The sequence below is a fragment of the Pongo pygmaeus genome, chromosome 6 (genome assembly GCF_028885625.2).
Source record: "Pongo pygmaeus isolate AG05252 chromosome 6, NHGRI_mPonPyg2-v2.0_pri, whole genome shotgun sequence".
Classification (NCBI taxonomy): Eukaryota; Metazoa; Chordata; class Mammalia; order Primates; family Hominidae; genus Pongo; species Pongo pygmaeus.
The window spans coordinates 13,778,933-13,803,595 of NC_072379.2; the positions used below are offsets into that span (position 1 = coordinate 13,778,933).

Below are 24,663 nucleotides of genomic sequence, written 5' to 3' on the forward strand. Positions count from 1 at the left end.
GAACCTGGGAGCCCGACATTGCAGTGAGCTGAGATCACATCACTGTACTCCAGTCTGGGTGACAGAGTGAGACTCCATCTCAAAAACAAAACAAAACAAGAAACAAAACAAAGAATGGTCAAAGCACTTGTGAATCTGAAGTACCTACTTTCTTTTCTTCTTATTTTTTTAGAAACAGGATTTTACTCTGTCCCCCGGGGCTGGAGTGCATTGACTTGATCATGGTCCACTGTAGCTTCAACCTCATGGGCTCAACCGATTCTCCTGCCTCAGCCTCCCGAGTAGCTAGGACTACTGTCGCGTACCACCACAACTGGATAATTTAAAAAAATTTTTTTGTAGAGATGGGGTCTCACTATCTTGCCCAGGCTGGTCTCAAACTCCTGGGCTTGAGGGATCCTCCCACCTCAGCCTCCCAAAGTTCTGGGATCATTATTGAATATTATGACAATTTAGGCTATGAGAGGAAAGATTGGGTAGAAAAACAGCCCATAAGAATGCTCAAAACCCTTGCGAGGTTGAAGTATTTACTTTTCTTTTCTTTTTTTGAGACAGGGTCTTGCTGCAGACCAGGTTGGAGTGCAGTGGTGTGATCAGAGCTCACTGCAGCCTGCACCTCCTGGGCTCAAGCACTCCTCCGCCTCAGCCTCCTGAGTAGTTGGAACTGCAGGTGCGCGCCACCACGCCCGGTTAACTTTTTTATTTTTATTTTTGTAGAGATGGGGTCTCACTATGTTGCCCAGGCTGGTCTCAAACTCCTGGGCTTAATCGCTCTTCCGGTCTCTGTCCCCCAAAGTGCTGGGATTAGAGGGGTGAGCCACCGCACCGGCCTTGAGTCCCTATTTTCCTGGAATGAACATTGCATTTCATCTGACAAAAGGACGGTTTCAGTTTCCTCCTCTGCAAAATGGGGTGGGGGTGGAATTCCCATCTTGCAGCCGAGAATTCCGATAATAAACGTCAAGTACCGAGCGCGGTTGAGGCGCAGGAGCCCACCCAACGGGAGGAGCTCACTGGGACATTCAGAGCAATCTGGAAAAGTCGGCACGGGCAGACCCAGACGTCATCCCCGGACCCCGCTGCCCAGCAGCGCCTGGACGCCAGCGTTGTCCGTGTCCCCGCACCGAAGCCCGCGTTTGGCCGCAACGCCCCCAGGTCCTGCTCCTCCCACGCCGCCGCGGAGCTGATCTTCCACAGAAACCACACACAAACGTCCGTTCCGAGAGCGACCTGCTTTCTCGGAAGGCGTCGCGGCCAGAGCTCGCCCTCCTGTCGCTCCCAGGCCGGACGCCAGGTCTCCCATAGCAACCGCGGCCTCTAGCGATGGCCGCCAGGGCACCACCGGAACCGTCTTCGCAGGAACAGAGAGGCGGGGGTACGTGACTTCCGCTAGCGCCCGGCGGAAGCCAGGGGGCGGGGCTTGCGTGGCGGCGTCACGGGGTGGTGTCTCGGGTGGCGGGAAGAGGAGGCGCGAGAATGGAGGTGGAGGCAGTCTGTGGTGGCCCGGGCGAGGTGGAAGCCCAGGACCCTGACCCTGCCCCTGCCTCTACCAAGGCCCCCGGCAGCGCTGGCCACTACGAGCTGCCGTGGTGAGGTCCCAGGCCGTAAAGAATGGGCGCGTTTGGACGTGAGGGTGGGCGAGTGGCGGGCCGTGCTCCGGAGAAACTCGGGGGGCAGGGGCACGTTTTAGGGGATCCCGAGGGAGGAGGAGGCCCCGAGTGGCATCCAGATGATTTCAAGAAGACGACGGACATGGATCGACAGTGGCCGGTCTAAACTCTGCGAGCGGAGTCTCGCTCACAACAATGCTTATGACAATTAGGGCTACCCCGGGTGGCCACCTACTCTGACCTAGTTGGTTTTTCAAAAGTTTTTGTGTATAGTAGTGTATGACCTAGTGTTTTCAAAAACTTAAGTCTTTTAAAAAAAATATGGATTACATGTTGAAAATAATATTTTGACTGCTAGGTTCAATAATATTTACATTTGAAATTTTTAAAAAAAAATCATGACGGGGGTTTTGCTGTGTTGCCCAGGCTGGTGTCCAACTCCTTGGCTCAAGTGATCCCCCTGCCTCAGCCTCCTAAGTAGATGGGACTACAGGCACGCACCACCATGCCCAGCTAATTTTTTTATTTTTTAGATGGAGTCACACTTTGTCACACAGGCTGGAGTGCAATGGTGTGATTTCGGCTCACTGCAACCTGCATCTCCCTGGTTCAATCAATTCTCCTGCCTCAGCCTTCCTAGTAGCTGGGATTACAGGCATGTACCACCACACCCTGCTAATTTTGTATTTTTAGTAGAGGCTGGGTTTCACCATGTTGGCCAGGCTGGTCTCGAAGTCCTGATCTCAAGACATCCGTCCGCCTCGTCCTCCCAAAGTGCTGGGATTACAGGCATGAGCCACTGTGCCCAGCCTAGGCTTACGGTGTCTAGCCAGCCGTGCTTGTGTATTTGGCACACGTCTGCAGAAACTGGCAGGTAATCCTTGCCTGGCATGGTGGCTCACGCCTGTAATCCCAGCACTTTGGGAGGCTGAGGTGGGCGGATCACCTGAGGTTGGTAGTGAGCCAAGATCGTGCCATTGCACTCCAGCCTGGGCAACAAGAGCAAAACTCTGTCTCAAAAAAAAAAAAAAAGAAACTGGCAGGTAAGGGATGAGAAGGGAGCTCGGTTGCACCCATGTTGTCACACCAAATGATGTCAGTGCTGTGTGTGCTGGGCCTCTTGTGATGGGCAGACAGGGTTGCAGCACAGTGTCACATTGCTCCAGATGGCCTGTGCTGGCCCTGCTCCAGCAGCAACAGGTGTTTCTCTGCTGTGGCAGGTTTGAAGCCTATGCTGTACAATTCTCATGCCCTTAACTTTTCAAATGGCACTTGGGCATCTTATTACATTTTATTTATTTATTATTTATTTTTGAAACAGAGTCTCACTCTGTAGCCCAGGCTGGAGTATAGTGGCACGATCTCAGCTCACTGCAACTTCTGCCTCCCGGGTTCGAGCTATTCTTGTGCCTCAGCCTCCCAAGTAGCCGGGATTACAGACGCACACCACCACACCCAGCTAATTTTTGTATTTTAAGTAGAGATGGGGTTTCACCATGTTGGCCAGACTGGGCTCAAACTCCTGACCTCAAGTGATCTACCCGCCTCAGCCTCTCAAAAGTGCTAGGATTGCAGGCGTGAGCCACTGCGCCTGGCTGGCATCTTATTACATTTAAAACCTGCAACCATTTGGCATAGTTGTACTGAATGTATGTAATTTTCTAAGAAAGCTCTCAGGATGACCCCTAAGTGCTTTTTGTGGGGTAGTGTGAAGATAACCATTTCAACATTTTTATGCATTTTCTTAACAGGGTTGAAAAATATAGGCCAGTAAAGCTGAATGAAATTGTCGGGAATGAAGACACCGTGAGCAGGCTAGAGGTAAGTGGCTTTTTTTTTTTTTTTTTTTGAGACAGAGTCTCACTCCCAGGCTGGAGTGCAGTGGCGCGATCTCCGCTCACTGCAAGCTCCGCCTCCCGGGTTCATGCCATTCTGCCTCAGCCTCCCAAGTAGCTGGGATTACAGGCGCCCACCACCACGCCCGGCTAATTTTTTGCATTTTTAGTAGAGACGGGGTTTCACCATGTTAGCCAGGATGGTCTCAATCTCCTGACCTCATGATCCTCCTGCCTCGGCCTCCCAAAGTGCTGGGATTACAGGCGTAAGCCACCACACCCGGCCTTTTTTTTTTTTGAGACGGAGTCTCCCTCTGTCGCCTAGGCTGGAGCGCATTGGCATGATCTGGCCTCTCTGCAAGCTCCGCCTGCAAGCTCCGCCTGCCGGGTTCACGCCATTCTCTTGCCTCAGCCTCCCGAATAGCTGGGACTACAGGCGCCTGCCACCACGCCTGGCTAATTTTTTTTGTATTTTTAGTAGAGATGGGGTTTCACCGTGTTAGCCAGGATGGTCTCGATTTCCTGACCTTGTGATCTGCCCTCCCAAAGTGCTGGGATTATAGGCGTGAACCACCGCACCTGGCCTTTTTTGTTTGTTTGTTTGTTTTTGAGATGGAGTCTCGCTCTGTCACCCAGGCTGGAGTGCAATGGCGCCATCTCAGCTCACTGCAAGCTCCGCCTCCTGGGTTCAAGCAATTCTTCTGCCTTAGCCTCCCCAGTAGCTGGGACTACAGGCACGCGCCACCACGCCTGGCTAATTTTTGTATTTTTAGTAGAGATGGGGTTTCACCATGTTGGCCAGTCTGGTCTCAAACTCCTGACCTCGTGATCCGCCTCCCAAAGTGCTGGGATTACAGGCGTGAGCCACCACGAGCGGCCTTGAGTAGCTTTTTAAAAGATGACCTAAGGCTGGGCACAGTGGCTCACACCTGTAATCCCAGCACCTTGGGAGGCTAAGGCGGGCAGATCACTTGAGGCCAGGTGTTTGAGATCAGCCTGGGCAACGTGGTGAAACCAGTCTCTATGAAAAAATTTAAAAATGAGCTGGGTGTGGTGGCGCATGCCTGTAGAGCCTGAGGTTCAAACTGGGCATGGTGACAAGTGCCTGTAATCCTAGCTACTCAAGAGGCCAAGGCAGGAGGATCCCTTGAGCCCAGGAGTTTGACGCTGCAGTGAGCTATGATCACGCCACTGCACTCTAGCCTAGGTGACAGAGTGACACCCTTACTTTGAGAAACAAAAAGAGTTTGGGCTTCATAGTGAGGGCAGGGAGGAGTCAAGGATTTCAGTTAGGTAAAAATGTTTTAATAGGGCTGGGTGCGGTGGCTTACACCTGTAATCCCAGCACTTTGGGAGGCCAAGATGAGTGGATCACCTAAGGTCAGGAGTTCACAACCAGCCTGGCCAACATGGCGAAACCCTGTCTCTACTAAAAATAAAAATTAGGCAGGCATGGTGGTGGGCATCTGTAATCCCAGCTACTCAGGAGGCTGAGGCAGGAGAATCGCTTGAACCCGGGAGGCGGAGGTTGCAGTGAGCCGAGATTGGGCCATTATACTCCAGCCTGGGCAACAAGAGCAAAACTCCATCTCAAAAAAAAAAAATGTTTTAATAGGTGTGTACTTTAGGAAAGTGATCGTGGTTACAGGATGGGAAATGGATTTGAATGGGAGCATGGAGACCACTTAATGGCCCATTGATAGCAATCAGACGAGATAATGGGCTTAAGAAAGTGGTAGCCGGGATGGAGAGAAGTAAAGGACGCTGGAGACGAAGGAGGAGGATGGTGAAGCCCTGGTTATTGAAGTACTCAGGGTGAGGATGAAGCCAAACCAAGATGATGGCGACCTCAGCTTCGGGGCATAGACAGTCCATGGTGGGAAACATGGGTGGGGCCTCAGGTTTGTACAGGAGAATGAAGTGTTCAGTTTTGAAGATGCTGAGGTGAGTAACTGTAGTCCCAGCTACTCGGGAGGCCAAAGCAGGAGGATCACTTGAGCCTGGGGATTGGAGGCTGCAGTGAGCCTTGATCACACCACTGCACTCCAGCCTGGGTGACAGAGCCAGAGTGCATCTCTAAAAGAATAAAAAGAACTTGAGGTGAGAGTTCCATGGGGCATCCAGTCCATGTGGATAAATTTGTAGCCACGTTTACTACACAGGCTGTGTGGCTGGGGAGATTCAGCTCCTAAAGCTTACAAATTAACCAGGTTTTGTGTTTTTTTTTTTTTCAGGGTCCCACTCTTGCCCAGGCTGGAGTGCAGTGGTGCAGTCACAGCTCACTGCAGCCTCCACTTCTCAGGCTCAACTGATCCTCCTATTTCAGCCTCCCGAGTAGCTGGGAGTACAGGTGCACACCACCACACCTGGCTAATTTTGTTTATTTTTTGAGGAGACAGAGTCTCACTGTGTTGCCCAGGCTGGCCTCAGGCCTCAAGTGATTGTCCTGCCTTGGCCTCCCAAACTGCTAGGATTACAGGCCTGAGCCATTGTGCTCAGCTGAGTTTTAACCTGCTTGATTGTTCTTTTTTCTATCTTTTTTATGTAGTCATCCAGAAGCAAGTTTTAACCGGTTTTAATGATCATTTTCGCTGTAGGTCTTTGCAAGGGAAGGAAATGTGCCCAACATCATCATTGCGGTGAGTACCCAGCCCTGGGCCTATTGAGTGTCTCCATGTCTCATCCCACTACCCGCTGAACTGCTTTCTTGTGCACAGCACTGCCTCCCTGGAGAGCCCCTTCCCATTCCCCCGGCAAAGGGAAGCGTTTCACTCTAGTTAGTTGGGAGGCCTGGGGTTGGTTGCTGTTTTTTTTTTTTTTTTTTTTTTTTTTTTCTGAAACGGAGTCTCACTCTGTCACCCAGGCTAGAGTGCAGTGGTGCAATCTCTGCTCACCACAACCTCTCCCTCCTGGGTTCAAGCGATTGTTGTACCTCAGCCTCCCGACTAGCTGGGATTACAGGCGCCTGCCACCACGCCTGGCTAAGTTTTGTATTTTTAGTAGAGACAGGGTTTCGCCATGTTGGCCAGGCTGGTCTCGAACTCCTGACTTCAGGTGATCTGCCCTCCTCGGCCTCCCAAAGTGCTGGGATTGTAGGTGTGAGCCACTGCCTCCGGCCAGCTGTATTGATCTGTGTGTGCTGTGGGTGGAATGCGGGGGTCAGAGGTGACGGAGATGCAAACAGCAGTGAACATAACTCAAGAGCTACCTGAGGTCCTTCTGGTGGTTTGAAGTCTTTACTGGAGATCTCATTCACAGGGCCCTCCAGGAACCGGCAAGACCACAAGCATTCTGTGCTTGGCCCGGGCCCTGCTGGGCCCAGCACTCAAAGATGCCGTGTTGGAACTCAATGCTTCAAATGACAGGTAGGTCTTAGAGTCAGACCTGTAGAGGGGGCGGGTGCTCTGCATTGAGAGTTGTTACAGAAACAACCTTTGTCAGCATTGGGTTGTATTCGAAGCCTTGCCAGCTATGTGATTTCCCCCACCCCTTCCCAGTGAAAGAGCGTTGCTCACTTGTCAACTTGCCAGTTTATTTTTTTTGTTTCCATGGAAATTTTCAAAAACTGTTCTTCTCAGCCGGGCATGGTGGCTCATACCTGTAATTCCAGCACTTTGGGAGGCCAAGGCAGGTGGATCACCTGAGATCAGGAATTCGAGACCATCCTAGCCAACATGGTGAAACCCCGTCTCTACTAAAAATACAAAAATTAGCTGGGCGTGGTGCTGGGCGCCTGTAATCCCAGCTACTCAGGAGGTTGAGGCAGGAGAATTGCTTGAACCCGGGAGAAGGAGGTTGCAGTGAGCCGAGATTGCACCATTGGGCACTCCAGCCTGGGTGACGAGCAAAACTCCATCTCAAAAAAAAAAAAAAAAAAAAAAGAAACAAAAAAAACAACCAGTTTTTCTCTTTTTTCAAGTTTAAAAATTTTTGTAGAGATGGGATTTCACTATGTTGCCCAGGCTGATCTCAAACCCTTAGCCTCAAGCAGTCCTCCTGCCTCGGCCTGCTAAGTTGCTAGGACTATAGACACATGCCACCGTGCCAGCTTTTTCTTGTGGAGACGGGATCTCACTATGTTGCCCAGTCTGGTCTCGAACTCCGGGACTCAAGCAATCCTCTTGCTTCAGTGCTTGGATTACAGCACTCCCAGAGTGCTTGGATTACAGACGTGAGCCACTATACTGGGATGTTCAACCAGTAAATATAATGCAAAATTCCAAAATGTGAAAAAAAACCCAGGTCTGAAATATTTCTGGTCCCAAGCATTAGGGATAAGGGATACTCAGCCTGTATATTTAAAGTGTATGGAAGGCCAGCCAGGCATGTTGGTTCATGCCTATAATCCCAGCACTTTGGGAGGCTGAGGCAGGTGGATTGCTTGAGTCCAGGAGTTTGAGACCAGCCTAGGTGACATAACGAAACCCCATCTCTGTATAAAAGTAAAAATAAAGTCTTCTGGAGGATGTGTATAATGTGCAAATACTATACCATTTCATATAAGGGACTTGAGCAAAAGTGAATTTTGGTGTCTGAGGAAGGGCCTAGCACCAGTCCCCAGGAACACCAAGGGACAGCTGCATATTGTTCACTCCTTGATTCTTCAGTTTGGGAAAATGTGTGGAGGATATTGGCATCTGAAGATTCATAGTCTGAGATTTTGCTTATTGATCAATTTCACCATCAGTAGCATTTAGAATGTTGCTGTTGGTGTCTCTGCAATTCTGTACTGTTCTGTTCTGTTCTTTTCTTTCTTTCTTTTTCTTTTTTTTGAGACAGTCTTGCTCTGTCACCCAGGCTGGAGTGCAGTGGTACGATCTTGACTCACCATAACCTCCGCTTTCTGGGTTCAAGCGATTCTTGTGCCTCAGCCTCCCAAGTAGCCAGGACTACAGGTGTGCGTGGGCACGCCCGGGTAATTTTTGTATTTTCAGTAAAGATGGATTTTCGCTGTGTTGGCCAGGTTGTTCTTAAACTGGCCTGGAGTGGTCTGCCCACCTCGGCCTCCTAAAGTGTTGGGATTACAGGTGTGAGCCACCATGCTTGGCCTACATTGCAGTTATTTTCTGATTCACCTAATAATTAGGAAGAGTCCTCCTCTCAATTTTTTTCTCTTTCCTGTTGTGGGTAGAGAATGAAAAATTTTCAATTCTTGGCTGTGGTTAGTGAAAGCTTATAAGATAACAAAGGTGGTATATCTGCACTTCTATTACATCTTTTGAAAGATAATATGGTATCTCAAGCAATGCAGTTAAAAAACTGAAGGATGAGGCTTTTTTTTTTTGAGACAGAGTCTTGAATTATCGCCAGGCTGGAGTGCAGTGGCGCGATCCCGGCTCACTGAACCTGGGAGGCAGAGGTTGCAGTGAGCCGAGAGGGCCACTGCACTCCAGCCTGGATGACACAGCGAGACCCTGTCTGGAAAAAAAAAAAAAGTATATACTTTCTTTGTTCTTTGAAAGACCTCCAAGAAAGAACAAATGCCATAAAAATCTCAATCCTTATAAATAGTTATAATTGCCCCCCCCAAAAAAACTCAAAAATGGAAATTGGGCCTCACAGTCCCTGATATACCGATTGTTTAAAAGTCCTCGTGAAGGCAACTGAATTTGTCTCAGAAGGTGCCAGTAAAAACCTGTCATTCTTTCAGGGGCATTGACGTTGTGAGGAATAAAATTAAAATGTTTGCTCAACAAAAAGTCACTCTTCCCAAAGGCCGACATAAGATCATCATTCTGGATGAAGCAGACAGGTAGAGTGCTTTGCCAAATGTATTTTGACCTTGATCTCTAAATCTCTTTTGGGGCTTTATTCAATCAGGATAAAAAGCACTTTTACAGTAGATTTGCTTATCATATCTTCAACAAGCAATTTAATAGGGGCCTGCACCTTAAATCTTATCTTTGTTAAGTAACTTACAAACATTTGTCTAAGATAGTCATTTTAATGTGCTGGTTTCAGCATCTCGTACGTTAATAATTTAAATGAGGTTTTTTTTTCTTTTTTTTTTTTTTTTTGAGATGGAGTTTCTCTCTGTCACCCAGGCTGGAGTACAGTGGTGCGATCTCTGCTCACTGCAACCTCCGCCTGCCAGGTTCAGGCGGTTCCCCGGCCTCAGCCTCCCAAGTAGCTGGGACTACAGGCACCCGCCACCACGCCCAGCTAATTTTTATATTTGTATTTGTATTTATTTATTTATTTATTTATTTTTTGAGACAGAGTCTCGCTCTGTCGCCCATGCTGGAGTGCAGTGGTGTGATTTCAGCTCACTGCAACCGCCGCCTCCTGGGTTCACGTGATTCTCCTGCCTCAGCCTCCCGAGTAGCTGAGACTACAGGCACGCACCACCACGCCCAGCTGATTTTTTGTATTTTTAGTAGAGAAGGGGTTTCGCCATGTTAGCCAGGGTGGTCTCAATCTCCTGACCTCGTGATCCGCCCGCCTCAGCCTCCCAAAGTGCTGGGATTACAGGCGTGAGCCACCGAGCCTGGCCTAATCTTTGTATTTTTAGTAGAGATGGGGTTTCGCCACGTTGGCCAGGCTGGTCTCGAACTCCTGACTTCAGGTGATCTACCCACCTTGGCCTCCCAAAATGCTGGGATTATAGGTGTGAGCCACCGTGCCTGGCCTGTAAAATTTTTTATTGTGGTTATATGGACATAATTAACCATAAATTTTTTTTTTTTTTTTTTTTTTTTTTTTTTGTGAGACAGAGTCTCGCTCTGTCGCCCAGGCTGGAGTGCAGTGGCGCAATCTCAGCTCACTGCAAGCTCTGCCTTCCGGGTTCATGCCATTCTCCTGCCTCAGCCTCTCGAGTAGCTGGGACTACAGGTGCCCACCACCACGCCCGGCTAATTTTTTTGTATTTTTAGTAGAGACGGGGTTTCACTGTCTTAGCCAGGATGGTCTTGATCTCCTGGCCTCATGATCCGCCCGCCTCGGCCTCCCAAAGTGCTGGGATTACAGGCGTGAGCCACTGCGCCTGGCCCAAAATTTACCATTTTAACTATTTTGAAGTATACAGTTCAGTGGCATTTAGTACATTTGCAATGTTGTGCAACCATCACAACACTTCAGTTGGTATAAATGAAGAATCTGAGTCCAGGCTCGGTGGCTCATGCCTGTAATCCCAGCACTTTGGGAGGCCGAGGCAGGCGGATCACCTGAGGTCGGGAGATCGAGACCAACATGGAGAAACTTCGTCTCTACTAAAAATACAAAATTAGCCAGGTGTGGTGGCACATACCTGTAATCCCAGCTACTCGGGAGGCTGAGGCAGGAGAATTGCTTGAACCTGGGAGGTGGAGGTTGTGGTGAGCTGAGATCACGCCATTTGCACTGCAACCTGGGCAACAAGAGCGAAACTCCATCTCAAAAAAAAAAAAAAAAAAATTGAAATGACACTAAAAAAAGAATATAGAACCCTAACCCTATAACATTGTTTTTTGTTGTTGTTTTTGAGACAGGGTCTCACTATATCACTCAGACTAGAGTACAATGGCACAATCATAGCTCACTGCAGCCTTGAACTCCTCGGCTCTAATGATCCTCCACCTCAGCCTCCCAAGTAGGGGAGACTACAGGCTTGTGCAACTGCAACCAGCTATTTTTTTTTTTTCCTAGGGGTAGGGTCTCACTATGTTACCCAGGCTGGTCTCAAACTCCTGGCCTCAAGTGATCTGTCTGCCTTGGCCTCCCAAAGTGCTAGGATTGCAGGCATGGGGTGCTGTGCCTGGCGAAATAAATTTTTTTTAGGGCCAGGCGCGGTGGCTCACGCCTGTAATCCCAGCATTTTGGGAGGCCGAGGCGGGCAGATCGCTTGAGGTCAGGAGGTCGAAACCAGCCTGGCCAACATGGAAACCCCGTCTCTACTAAAAGTATAAAAATTAGCCGGACGTGGTGGCACCCAGGCTGGAGTGCAATGGTGCTTGTAATCCCAGGTACTAAGGAGTCTGAGGCAGGAGAATTGCTTGTACCCGGGAGGCAGAGGTTGCAGTGAGCCGAGATGGTGCCAGTGCACACCAGCCTGGGCAACAGAGCAAGACTCTGTCTCAAAAAAAAAAATTTTTTTTTTTAATGTAGCAGTAATTCATGTTCTTTGAAGAAAATTTAGAATATATTAATAGTTTGCTGTCTTTTTATTTATTTATTTTTTTGAGGTGGAGCCTCACTCTGTTGCCCAGGCTGGAGTGCAGTGGCATAATCTTGGCTCACTGCAACCTCTGCCTCCTGGATTGAAGTGATTCTCCTGCCTCAGCCTCACAAGTAGTTGGGACTACAGACATGCGCCACCACGCCCAGACAATTTTTTTTTTTTTTTTTTTTGTATTTTTAGTAGAATTGACATTTTGCCATGTTGGCCAGGCTGGTCTTGAACTCCTGACCTCAAGAGAGCCACCTGCCTCGGCGTCACAATGTGCTGGGATTACAGGCGTGAGCCACTATGCCTGGCCATTAATAGCTTGCTTTTTTTCTTCTCTTTTTATACACTATCAATGTTTACATAGTTGAGATCATAATATATATAATTTTTGTATCCTGGTTTTTTGTTTTAATGTTATAGGCATTGCTCTACATTATGATAATCTGGTAAACAGGCTTTTTTGTATCTTTTAAAATTTTTTATAGAAATAGAGGTCTCACTATGTTGCCCAGGCTGATCTCGAACTCCTGGTCTCAAGTGGTCCTCCCGCATCAGCCTCTTGAGATGGGAGGATTGCTTGAGCCTAGGAGTTCGAGGCTGCAGTGAGCTATGATTCCACCATTGCACTGCAGCCTGGGTGACGGCAAGAACCTGTCTCTTTAAGAAAAAAAAAAAGGAAAGAAAAAGGAAGAAAGAAAAGTTGGCAGCTGGTGTCATGACTGTTCTTCTGAATTTGTGTCATGAAGGGCTGGAGAGAGAGCCAATTCCCACAAGTGTGATGGCAGCCCCTGTAGATGGTGGTTTTCGTGAGTTTCACTTGAGGGTTGTTCTGATGCTGTAGGTACCAAATGCTGTTTGCACAGTCTTTGCGAGAGCGGCCTGCAGGTTTTAGCGTTAGAGGGATGGCCTGCGTACTTGCAATGAGACCTTCATTTAGGACATTGGACGTGTCTTATGTCTTGGGTTTTTGTATAGGAAACGATTTGTGTCACATGGTCTCTGGGTCCCACTTGCAAACTTGTGTTTTTCTTCTCAGTATGACCGACGGAGCCCAGCAAGCGTTGAGGAGAACCATGGAAATCTACTCTAAAACCACTCGCTTCGCCCTTGCTTGTAACGCTTCGGATAAGATCATCGGTGAGTGGGAGCTTTCGGTGTCTGGGGGGCCATGTGGTGCTCAACTGTGCTTTTTTCTTTTTTTATAGATGTGGTCTCCCTCTTTGCCCAGGCTGGAGTGCAATGGTGCCATCACGGCTCACTGCAGCCTCAAACTCCTGTGCTCAAGTGATCTTCCTGCCTCAGCCTCCCAGTAGCTGAGACCACAGGCCTGTGCCACCACACCTGGATTTTTTTTTTTTTTTGAGACAAAGTCTCACTCTGTCACCTAGGCTGGAGTGCAATGGCACGATCTCAGGTCACTGCAACCTTCACCTCCAAAGTTCAAGCAATTCTTGTGCTTCAGCCTCCTGAGTAGCTGGGATTACAGGCTCGCACTACCACACCAAGCTTTTTTTTTTTTTTTTTTTAATTAGAGTTGGGGTTTCACCATGTTGGCCAGGCTGGTCTCAAACGTCTGACCTCGTTATCGCCTGCCTCGGCCTCCCAAAGTGCTGGAATTACAGGTGTGAGCCACTGCACCTGGCCTCGCCTTGGGTCTTTAGCACTGGAAGAGTAGGGATTTTTTTATTGCGTAGCATGGGCCAAGCACTGTATAATCAAGTTTTTAAATTTATATTTTTTTAATTGACAAGGAGAAATTGTATATATTATGCACAACATGTTTCCCATTGTAATCAACTTTTAAATTTAATCTTATATAATCCTATGAGGAGGTATTATTAGCTTCAGTTTAGAGATGAGAAAACTGGAGCTTATCCTGATGTTTAGGATCTAAAGAAAAAAGGGAAAGAAAACAAGCTTGGAGAGGTTGAGTAGTTTGCCCAAAGTCAGAGCAAGTGCAAGAGCAGCTGGGATTGGAGCCCCAGGTCTATCTCCCTCTTGCACTCTTGGAGGCACACAGGACGTTGTTGATGTCCCCTGCACAGTGTCACGATCACAGTCGCTCTCCAGATACCTTCTTGTGCTATTCATTTGCTCTGAGCACTTGATATAGGCAGTATCTGTATATTGGAATTTGTTGCCTCCAGGAAGCTCCTCTCTGAAATCCTGCAGTCTGTCTTCTCTCTAACCTTACTGTTTGCCCTTCCACCTCCCTCCCTGCAGCCTGTCTGCTTCTGCATGGGTTTGTCCCGCCCCAGGTCCCAAGAGTGCTCTAGTCTGTCAACTTCCTGCTGGTTTCACATCCCTCTCTTTCTTTTTTTTTTAGAGAGAGTCTCGCTCTGTCGCCCAGGCTGGAGTGCAGTGGTGCGATTTCAGCTCACTGTTATCTCCGCTGCCTGGATTCAAGTGATGCTCCTACCTCAGCCTCCTCAGTAGCTGGGATTACAGGCATGTGCCACCATGCCTGGCTAATTTTTGTATTTTTGGTAGAGACGGGGTTTCACCATGTTGCCCAGGCTGGTCTAGAACGCCTGGCCTCAAGTGGTCCACCCGCCTCGGCCTCTCAAAGTGCTCGGATTATAGGCATGAGCCACCGCAGCTGGCCCATCCTTCTCTTTCTGACACAGGCTGCCTGCACAGCCCAGCTGTCCTCTTTCCTCATTTCTCATTGCTCTCTCAGCAGCTTTTTTTGCCTCACTTCTGCCCTGCTGAACCCCAACCATATGAGCTTATCCATCTGACAACCCCCTTGCCACCGAGGCCTCTGTTGCCGACAAGCGCATTACCAAATATGGCACCCACAAAGTCATGGCTACCAGCCCTGGCGGGGCTCTCAGCAGTGTCAGGAATCCTTTACATTCTTTTCCCTTCCCCAAATCACACTGATTTGTGCATTGATTCATTCACCCATTCACCGAACACTTAACTCTGGTTCTTAGTAGCTGCCAGGCACCATGCTAGTGGAGAGCTCACAGAGTTTAATGAGGAGAAGTATTCTCCGCTTTCCAGATGCCAGCGATGAAACGGAGAAAAATGCATTCCTAGTTCTTGATTTGGCAGGGCACAGTGGCTCATGCCTGTAATCCCAGCACTTTGGGAGGCCGAGGCAGGTGGATCACCTGAGGTCAGGAGTTTGAGACCAACCTGGCCAACATGGTGAAACCCCGCTTCTACTAAAAATACAACAGTTAGCCGGGTGTGATAGCGTGCGCCTGTAATCCCAGCTACTCAGGAGGCTGAGACAGGAGAATCACTTGAACCTGGGAGGTGGAGGCTGCAGTGAGCCTAGATCACAACACTGCACTCCAGCCTGGGCAACAGAGAGACTTGGTCTCAGAAAAAAAAAGAAAGAAACTGGCCAGGCATGGTGGCTTACACCTGTAATCCCTGCACTTTGGGAGGCTGAGGCAGGAAGACTACTTGAGGCCAGGAGTTCGAGAGCAGCCTGGGCAACATAGCAAAACCCTGTCTATGAAAAAAAAGAGAGAAACTGGGGTGGCCCATTCAGATTGAATTGTCATGTGCCCAGAAGGGCCAATGTCCAGCACACGCCAATTCCACAGTCCATCTGGGCCAGGGCTGACTCATCTAACGGCTTGTGGCACATGGATGTGTTTCTACTGGAGGATCCTTTCCCCATCTGGAAGCCGTGGCTAGCCAAGGCCATGCCGGGCAGTGCCAGCTGAGGCCTTTGTCTTATTGGTTGACACCTTGACATATCACCCTGTGTTTACCAAGTCTCTCTCTCTCTTTTTTTTTTTTTTTTTTTTGAGACACAGCCTTGCTCTGTTGTCCAGGCTGGAGTGCAGTAGTGTGATCTTGGCTCACTTCAGCCTCCGCCTCTCGGGCTCAAGCGAGTCTCCTGCCTCAGCCTCCCGAGTAGCTAGGATTACAGACGTGCGACACCACACCCAGCTAATTTTTGTATTTTTAGTAGAGATGGGGTTTCACCATGTTGTCCAGGCTGGTCTCAAACTCCTGACCTCAAGTGATCCTCCCGCCTCAGCCTCCCAAAGTGCTGGGATTCAAGCGTGAGCCCTCGCGTCCGGCCTACCAAGTCTCTATTGAGTGCCTGAGGCTGTGTGGATTGTGCAGCTGCAGCCTTATGACCAAAGAGCTAGCAGGATGATGCCGGCCTCTGCAGGGAGGGACCTCACTACTGTCCCGTCTCTGTTCAGAGCCCATTCAGTCCCGCTGTGCAGTCCTCCGGTACACAAAGCTGACCGACGCCCAGATCCTCACGAGGCTGATGAATGTTATCGAGAAGGAGAGGGTACCCTACACTGATGACGGCCTGGAAGCCATCATCTTCACCGCCCAGGGAGACATGAGGCAGGTATGTGGGCTGCTACCATTCAGGCGTGGGCATCCTGTGCCTGCCATGCCCCTTCCATGGAGAAGGGGAAGGAAGTGACAGCTGCGCAAGGTACAACAAGAGAAAGAGACGGAGACCTGGCACCCTCCTGGGACAGTGGGCTGTCTAGCTCGGACTCCAAGAAGAGAGGCAGGGAAGGTCAGAGCTTTAAAAGTCACCCTGGAGGCTGAGGCAGGGGGATCACCTGAGGTCAGGAATTCAAGACAGCCTGGCCAACATGGTGAAATCCCGTCTCTACTAAAAAAAATTTAAAAATTAGCCAGGTGTGGCCGGGCACGGTGGCTCACGCCTATAATCTCAACACTTTGGAAGGCCAAGGCGGGTGGATCACGAGGTCAGGAGTTCACGACCAGCCTGGCTAACACGGTGAAACCCCATTTCTACTAAAAATACAAAAAATTAGCCAGGCGTGGTGGTGGGTGCCTGTAGTCCCAGCTACTCGGGAGGCTAAGGCAGGAGAATGGCATTAACCTGGGAGGCGGATCTTGCAGTGAGCTGAGATAGCGCCACTGCACTCCAGCCTGGGTGACAGAGTGAGACTCTGTCTCAAAAAAAAAAAAAAAAAAAGCCAGGCATGGTGGTGGGTGCCTGTAATCCCAGCTACTCAGGAGGCCGAGGCAGGAGAATTGCTTGAACCTGGGATGCGGAGATTGCAGTGACTTGAGATTGTGCCACTACACTCCATGCTGAGTGACAGAGTGAGACTGTGTCTCAAAAAAAAAAAAGTCACCCTTGGCCCGGTGCAGTGGCTCACGCCTGTAATCTCAGCACTTGGGAGGCAGAGGTGGGAGGATCGCTTAAGCCCAGGAGTTCTAGACCAACCTGGGCAACATAGTGAGATTCCTGTCTCTACCCAAAAAGAAATAAATATAAAAATCACCCTTGACATGTGTTTGCTCCTGAACAGGCGCTGAACAACCTGCAGTCCACCTTCTCAGGATTTGGCTTCATTAACAGTGAGAACGTGTTCAAGGTACAAGTGCTGGTGTGGGTGGTACTGTCAGCAGAAGCTGTGCTTCCCTGCGGGGGCCAGTGGGGCTGAAGGGCTGGGCTGGCAGTGGGGACGGACATCCAGCTGCTCTCGTGGGTGCCAGGGAGCCCACCCCACTCCCGTCTGTCCTCTCCCTATTGCTGCTTTGCTGTACAAGCTGGAGAGTTTCGGGGGACCTGGAACGTCACTTGTGTGTGGTAGGTGAGGGAGGACCACTGATGCATCAGACCCAAGGCCGAGCAATTTCTAATGCGTCTTATTTGATGCCAGCGACTTCCCTGCATGGAGGTTCTTACCACCACATTGTGGGTGATAACGTGGGCCCAGGGGATCCCCTGGCACCTAAAGGGCAGGCAGGAGCACTGTGCTGTTCCCCAGCAGCCTTCAGACCCCACACCCTGGGTTTTTTCTGCAATGCTGTGCCCTGCTCCCCACTCCTGCCCCTGGAGGGTAGGTAGTCACCCTCAAAGCCAGGCTGAGGAAAAGGATTCTCACTTACTCTCCCAAGTCGGCAAAACATTTTTCTCTTGGGAATTCTTTTGAAAACTGCTTCCGTATCCTGATAACTCAGCGTCTAAATGCCATTTGAGAGACTCACTTCCCCCTTATTTGGGGGAAGAAACTGGGAAGGGCTGTCCAAGCTTTCAGCCTATAGCTGTTTCTTACCAGGTTTGTGGACAACAGACAAGCGATTTTTGAAGCATCTGGGTAGACCTGGGCAGTGAACGCATTTTCAAGGCCACTTAGGAAAGGGAGGCCCGCTCAGAAATGGGGGTGATGGTTCGGGCCCTGTTTAGTCTTGGAGGGTCATTGAGGGCTCAGGAAACCATGGCTTCCACTGGGAAAAGGCAAGGGCAGGTGTGGGTGACCTCTGGAGCCGTCAGGAGGCTTTCATTGGGAAGATTTAGGGGTCGACATTGTACCAGAGGCAGAGCCTCATGCCACTGTGGAGAATGCTGCAGGGAGGACGGAGTCCCCAGCGCCATGCACCTGCCTGCTGGAGTAGCGGGACCCCTTGTTTAGGGTGTCCGGCTGAGGCTGGGGGACCCTTTGTAGGGAAGGCCAGTTCCTGCTCCGGGGTGGAGATGGGAATTGGCCCAAAAGACCTCCCAGTTCTAAAGTGAATTCCAAGTGGTTCTGGGCAAATGACCCCCCAAGTGATCTAAGACAGATGACTTGTGACTTTAAAGCTGTCCCCGAGTGAGCATCTTTCACAGGTCCTTGGTGAAGGGCCTGTGTTCACCCTTCACCAAGGGTGCTCTCTGTTCATCTGTCTTGTGTTTGGGAAATTTATCTTCCTGGTGCCGGAAGCACTTCTCTTTGGTGGTGAGAGGAGCATTCCCCAAACTCATTCTGGTTGCTGGAGAATTTGATGAAAACAACAGGTTGAGAAGTTTTACCTGTAGGTTGCCTGGAAGTCGGTCTGTCGGGGCCTCCCCGCTCACGTTGTCCCTTCCAGCCCCTGACCACCTTTCCTTTCCCTTTGGCCAGGTCTGTGACGAGCCCCACCCACTGCTGGTAAAGGAAATGATCCAGCACTGTGTGAACGCCAACATCGACGAAGCCTACAAGGTTGGCCTCCTTCCCCCCGTCCTGGCAGAGGAACCGCTCACTTCTTGGGCAGAGGAGAGAGGGAGCCCTTCTGGTGCCAGGGACATTATACACATTAATCCATTCATTCTTGAAATCTTACTTGGGAGACTGAGGCAGGAGGATTTGTTGAGCCCTGGAGGTCAAGGCTGCAGTGAGCTGTGATTGCGCCACTGCACCCCAGCCTGGGTGACAGAGTGAGACCCTGTCCCAGGAAAAAAAAAAAAAAATTATTAATATCATGCTATGTGTTAATCTGTCTAGGAACTGGGAAAAAAATCATGCTAGGAGTTGGGTGCACTTTACTGATGAGAAAACTGATTCAGAGGCTGAATTCCTTGTCCGAAATTAGGACAAGGAATTTTTATTTATTTATTTATTTTTTATTTATTTATTTTTAGAAACAGGGTCTTACTCTGTTGCCCAGGCTGGAATGCAGTGGCGCAGTTACAGCTCACTGCAGCCTCAACCTCTCAGGCTCAGGCGATCCTCCCACCTCAGCCTCCCAAGTAGCTGGGACTACAGGCACACGTCACTATACCCAGCCCTAAGTCATACGGTTTAAAAGCAGTAGAACTAGAATTCAAAATGGTGTTTTTCTCCTGTAATTATATCCTCTGCAGGAGAAATTTGTCAGCCAAAGTCAGGAGGAAAGACCAGCCTAGTTCCTTCTCCAGGGAAGCCATCTTCTTTCCGGTTAAGGGGAGGTGTCCACATCCATTCTCATAGGCACAGGCATTCTGGGACCCAGCAGCCCCCAGCTAGCCAGGAGAGGAGGGAGCAGGAAGATTCTAGCCTGACAGTGGGACGGGGTGCTGTGAGCAGATTCCAGCAGGTGTGGCTGGGGCTCAGGCGACCTCAAGCCACATGGGTGTGGTGTGGTTGGTGTGGTTCAAGATCATTGATCCAATCATAGTTTCCCTCTGCCTACCCCCTAACAAACTAGGCTGGAAGTTGACTGGGTTTAGGGCAGAGTTCCACCCATTGTGAAACTGGAGTGCAAGGCGGGGAGACTGAGCAGAGACCCAGGCCTGAGTAGACCTAAAGAAAGCCTTCAGATTTGTGGGCACAGAGCTTCTCTGCCCCCTGAATTCACCCCAAGATGCCAAAGCAAAGGCAAAAAGGCCTGCCTCCAGACCCTGCAGCCTGGGCGGGGCTGGGTGGGTGGGAAGCAGGAGGCTGGGATTACCCAGTCAGGGTGTGCTTCAGGCTCGTCCTGCAGAGATTGCATTGGGACTGCAGCTGGGTGAAGCCAGCAGATGAATGGTCTGCTTTTTCCACTCTGCTGTACCTAGTCATCAGATTAATAAAGCGTTTTAAGAGCTGTGGATCAAGAGATTACATGGGTGTAGTAGTAGACCATTTTGCAACACAGCTTAAAACATTTGCAATAGGCTGGGCTCAGTGGCTCATGCCTGTAATCCCAGCACTTTCGAAGGTCATGGCAGGAGGATTGCTTGAGGCTGGGAACTTGGGACCAGCCTGGGCAACATAGCAAGACTCCATCTTTATATTACTGAAAAAAAAATATTTAAGCAAAACAAAAATAACATTTGTAATGTTATCTATCTGCCACGAAAATCAGTTAAGGTACCCCCATGTGACCTGAAGGGTGGGCCCCACCAGCTGTGGTGAGTCTCAAAATCACATGTCTTCTTACAGTTTAAAGTGGTAAGCAGCCTTTTCTGTCTCCTTTGTCTAGATTCTTGCTCACTTGTGGCATCTGGGCTACTCACCAGAAGATATCATTGGCAACATCTTTCGAGTGTGTAAAACTTTCCAAATGGCAGAATACCTGAAACTGGAGTTCATCAAGGTCAGTGAGAGTGTAGAAATGCCTCTGTCCTCAAGAGTGTGGGCCATAGTGGCCGGGTGCTGTGGGCCACACCTGTAATCCCAGCACTTTGGGAGGCCAAGGTGGGCAGATCACCTGAGATCAGGAGTTCGAGACCAGCCTGGCCAACGTGGTGAAACCCCCTCTCTACTAAAAATACAAAAATTAGCTGGGCGCGGCCAGGAGCTGTGGCTCACGCCTGTAATCCCAGCACTTTGGGAGGCCAAGGCGGGCGGATCACCTGAGGTCAGGAGTTTGAGACCAGCCTGGCCAACATGGCGAAACCCCATCTCTACTAAAAATACAAAAAGTAGCTGGGTGTGGTGGCAAGCGCCTATAATCCCAGCTACTTGGGAGGCTGAGGTGGGAGAATCGCTTGAACCTGGAAGGTGGTGGTTGCAGTGAGCCAAGATCGTGCCACTGCACTCCAGCCTGGGCGATGGAGGCGAGACTCCGTTCCAAAAAAAGAACATTAGCTGGGCGCAGTGGCGGGCGCCTGTAATCCCAGCTACTTGGGAGGCTGAGGGAGGAGGATCGCTTGAACCTGGGAGGTGGAGGTTGCAGTGAGCCAGGATCGTGCCGCTGCACTCCAGCCTGGGCAGCAGAGCGAGACTCTGTCTCAAAACAAAAAAAAAGACTGTGGGCCCTGGCTTTGCTTTCTGTTTGCTCACAGACCCGGCATCTGGAAGGTTCTCACTGTTTCCCAACTGCAGTGGGAGGGAGGGTGTGTCTTAGTCCCTTTGAGTTACCATAAAGGAATACCAGAGACTGGGTAATGTAGAAAGAAAAGAGGTTGATTTGGCTCACAGTTCTTCAGGCTGTACATGTAGTATGATGCCAGCATCTGCTTCTAGGGAGGGGTTCAGGCTGCTTCCGCTCATGTTGGAAGGGGAAGGGGGAGCCTGTGGGTGCAGAGATCACCTGTCGAGAGCGGAGGGAGGTGCCAGGCTCATTTGAACAGCCAGCTCTCCAGGGACCTAACTGATCCAGAACTCACTTACTACCTTGGGGCGGGCACCAAGCCATTCACGTGGGATCTTCCTTGTGACCCAAACATCCCCACATTGGGGACCAAATTCCAAATGAGATTGGAAGGGGACAGATGTCCAAACTAGATCAACGTGGCTGATTGTCCTGAGGACCAAGTTTGTTTCACACAGTTCTGATTTTCTTCATTCAAGGCTCTCTTGTCTATTGACTGATTGATTGATTTTCAAGGTCAGATTAATTGAGGTTTAATTTACATAGAGTAAAATTCAGCCTGTTAGGTACAGGATACACGCAGTCAGTCACGCAAACACTATCACCATCAGGATGCAGAATCTGTCATCCCAGAACAACTCATGTGTCCCTTTGAAGCCAGCCCCCTCCCCGACTACCACTTGGAAACTACCGATGTAGTTTCTGTTTCGTGGGATACAGTTTTCCAGAATATCATATAAATGGGATCATGTAGAACTTAGCCTTGTGAGTCTGGCTTCTTTCTTTCACTGTAGCAGAAATGCCTTTCAGATGTGTCCACGTTGGTACTTCTATCCATGCGTCAGTCTGTGTTATCACTGAGAAGTAATCCATCGTGTGCATGTACCACAGTTTGCTTATCTGTCCATCAGCTGGAGGACATTTGGGTTTACAGATTGTGGTGACTGTGAATAAAGCCAGTGTAAACATTTGCACATATGGATTAGTGTGAATGCAAATGTTAAGTTTTTCTTTTTCCCAAGTAAGTTCCCAGGGGTGAGATTGCCTGGGAAAATGATAAGTGTATGTTTTATCGATAAGGAACTGCCAAACAGTTTTCCAAAGTGGCTGCAGCACGTGCATTCCCACCAGCATTCCGGAGGATCCTCAACCTAGCCACCAGGTGGAGTGCTCAGTTTGGTTTTTAAGCCATTCTAATAGGTGTGTAATGACCGGATGCAGTGGCTCACTGTAATCCCAGCTACTCGGGCGGCTGAGGGAGGAGGATCGCTTGAACCCAGGAGGTGGAGGTTGCAGTGAGCTGAGACCACACCACTGCACTACAGCTTGGGCAACAAGAGTGAGACTCCATCTTAAAAAAAAAAAAAAAACAGTAACAACAACAACAAAATAACCTAATAGGCATGTGATGAGATCTCACTGTGGCTTTAATTTGCATTTCCCTAATTAATATGCTGAGCATTTAATCATGTGCTCGTTTGCCATCCAAAATCTTCTTTGATGAAACATCTGTTCATATGTACCCATTTTTTTAAATTTTTAAATTTTTTATTTTAATTGTACTCTATTTATTTGTTTAGAGATCATGTTAAGACCGGCCAATTTTTATATTTTTGGTAGAGACGGGGTGTCCCCGTGTTGCTAAGGCTGGTCTTGAACTCCCAGGCTCAAGTGATCCTCCCACCTCGGCCTCCCAAAGTGCTAGAATTACACGTGTGAGCCACTGCGCCTGGCCTACATTTTTTGTTTTTGAGAGACAGGGTCTTGCTCTGTCACCCAGGCTGGAGTGCAGTGGTGCGATCATAGTTCACTGCAGCCTCAACCTTCCAGGCTCAAGCAATCCTCCCACCTCAGGCTCCCGAGTAGCTGGGACTGCAGGCATGTGCCACTACACTTGGGTCGTTTTTATTTTCTTTTTTTTGTAGAGTTTGGGTGTTGCTATGTCGCCCAGGCCCAACTCTGGGCAAGTGATCCTCCTGCCTCAGCCTCCCAGAGTGCTGGGATTACAGGTGTGAGCTACTGCTCCAGGTCTAAATCTACCCATTTTTTAATTGGGTTGTTTGTTTTTTATTACTGAATTTATTTATTTCCTTATTTATTTTTGAGATGGAGTCTTGCTCTGTTGCCCAGGCTGGAGTGCAGTGGCACTATCTCAGCTCACTGCAACCTCTGCCTCCCAGGTTTAAGTGATTCTCCTGCCTCAGCCTCCCGAGTAGCTGGGATTATAGGCGTGCGCCACCATGCCTGGCTAATTTTTGTATTTTTGGTAGAGATGGGGTTTCACCATGTTGGTCAGGCTGATCTCGAACTCCTGGGCTCGTGATCTACCCACCTTGGCCTCCCAAAGTGCTGGGATTACAGGCATGAGCCACCGCGCCTGGACTTTATTACTGAATTTTTGAGATGACTTTATACAGTCTGGATGCAAGTTCTTTATCAGATATATAAATATTTTCCTCTAGCCTGGCTTTCCGTGCCACCCGCCCCCCCCCGGCCCCACCCATTTTCTTAACAGTGTCTTTGAAAGAACTATCAGCATCCTTTTAAGAAATAAATTGAACTTTAGGTAAACATAATCCATTGCATCTTAGCATTCATTTTCCGGCTGGAGTTGGAATTCCTCATGCTGATTTTGAACAAACCATTAGTTAAGTTTGTTTCTGTTTTTATTTTTATTTTTTTCAGTTCAGATTTTAAAAAAGAACTCCCCCACTTATTAACCAGATTTGAATTTGGTTTGTTTTTCAGGAAATTGGATACACTCACATGAAAATAGCGGAAGGAGTGAACTCCCTTTTGCAGATGGCAGGCCTCCTGGCAAGGCTGTGTCAGAAGACAATGGCCCCAGTGGCCAGTTAGAGCAGAGACTTCGCTGAATGACTTACAGGTGCCCTATTCTGAGGTACAGGACCCGCGGCTTTCTGATAGAGGAAAATGCCACCTTAGGCCGGAGCCAGCATGACTGTCCTTTAAACTCCAGTGGCTGGCCAGGTGCGGTGGCTCACGCCTGTAATCCCAACACTTGGGGAGGCCGAGGCAGGTGGATCACCTGAGGTCAGAAGTTCAAGACCAGCCTGGCCAACGTGGGGAAACCCTGTCTTTACTAAAAATATAAAAATTAGCTGGGTGTGGTGGCGGGCACCTGTAATCCCAGCTACTCGGGAGGCTGTGGCAGGAGAATCGCTTGAACCCAGGAGGTGGAGGTTGCAGTGAGCCAAGATCACACCATTGCACTCCAGCCTGGGCGACAGAGACTCTGTCTGGGGAAAAAAAGAATTAAATAAATAAACTCCCGTGGCTTTCATGTTTGCTTCTGGGACGTCTGTGCCCCACAAGTGTTTGAGTTTGGCCTCCGCCCCATTGATGCGGTGACGGAGTGGAAAGGCGCAGAGAAGCTGAGGGCGGTCTCTGATCTGTGTGTGGGTTGACATTTTAGCTAATAAAGCCTTGCAGTGTTTGTTGACAATAAGGTGACCATGTGAAGCCTCGAGAAAAACCAGCTTCCTGTCTTTACTGGCCTTGGCAGCCTACAAGTAGAAAAGGCGATTAGGTAGTAGACCCACAAGCTCATCTCGGTTCTTCT

At 49.4% G+C, this 24,663-nt stretch overlaps 1 protein-coding gene across 4 annotated transcripts; it reads left to right on the forward strand.

Annotated features, from left to right (window-relative positions):
- Nucleotides 1-517: 517 nt before the first annotated feature.
- Nucleotides 518-24,384, forward strand: RFC2 (replication factor C subunit 2). 4 transcript variants are annotated; one of them, XM_054494420.1, is made up of 12 exons: nt 1,458-1,589; nt 2,144-2,265; nt 3,362-3,431; nt 6,043-6,084; nt 6,704-6,810; nt 9,096-9,197; nt 12,625-12,725; nt 15,767-15,924; nt 16,871-16,936; nt 18,446-18,526; nt 20,247-20,360; nt 23,829-24,384. In XM_054494420.1, exons 2-12 carry the CDS (start codon nt 2,144-2,146, stop codon nt 23,937-23,939), a joined length of 1,074 nt encoding a protein of 357 aa, XP_054350395.1. In that variant the 5' UTR covers nt 1,458-1,589; the 3' UTR covers nt 23,940-24,384. The 4 variants fall into 4 exon arrangements, with proteins under 4 accessions (XP_054350396.1, XP_054350398.1, XP_054350395.1 ...); XM_054494421.1 differs by lacking the exon at nt 2,144-2,265 and having other exon boundaries at nt 518-1,589; XM_054494422.1 differs by lacking the exon at nt 9,096-9,197.
- The last annotated feature ends 279 nt before the right edge of the window (nt 24,385-24,663 follow it).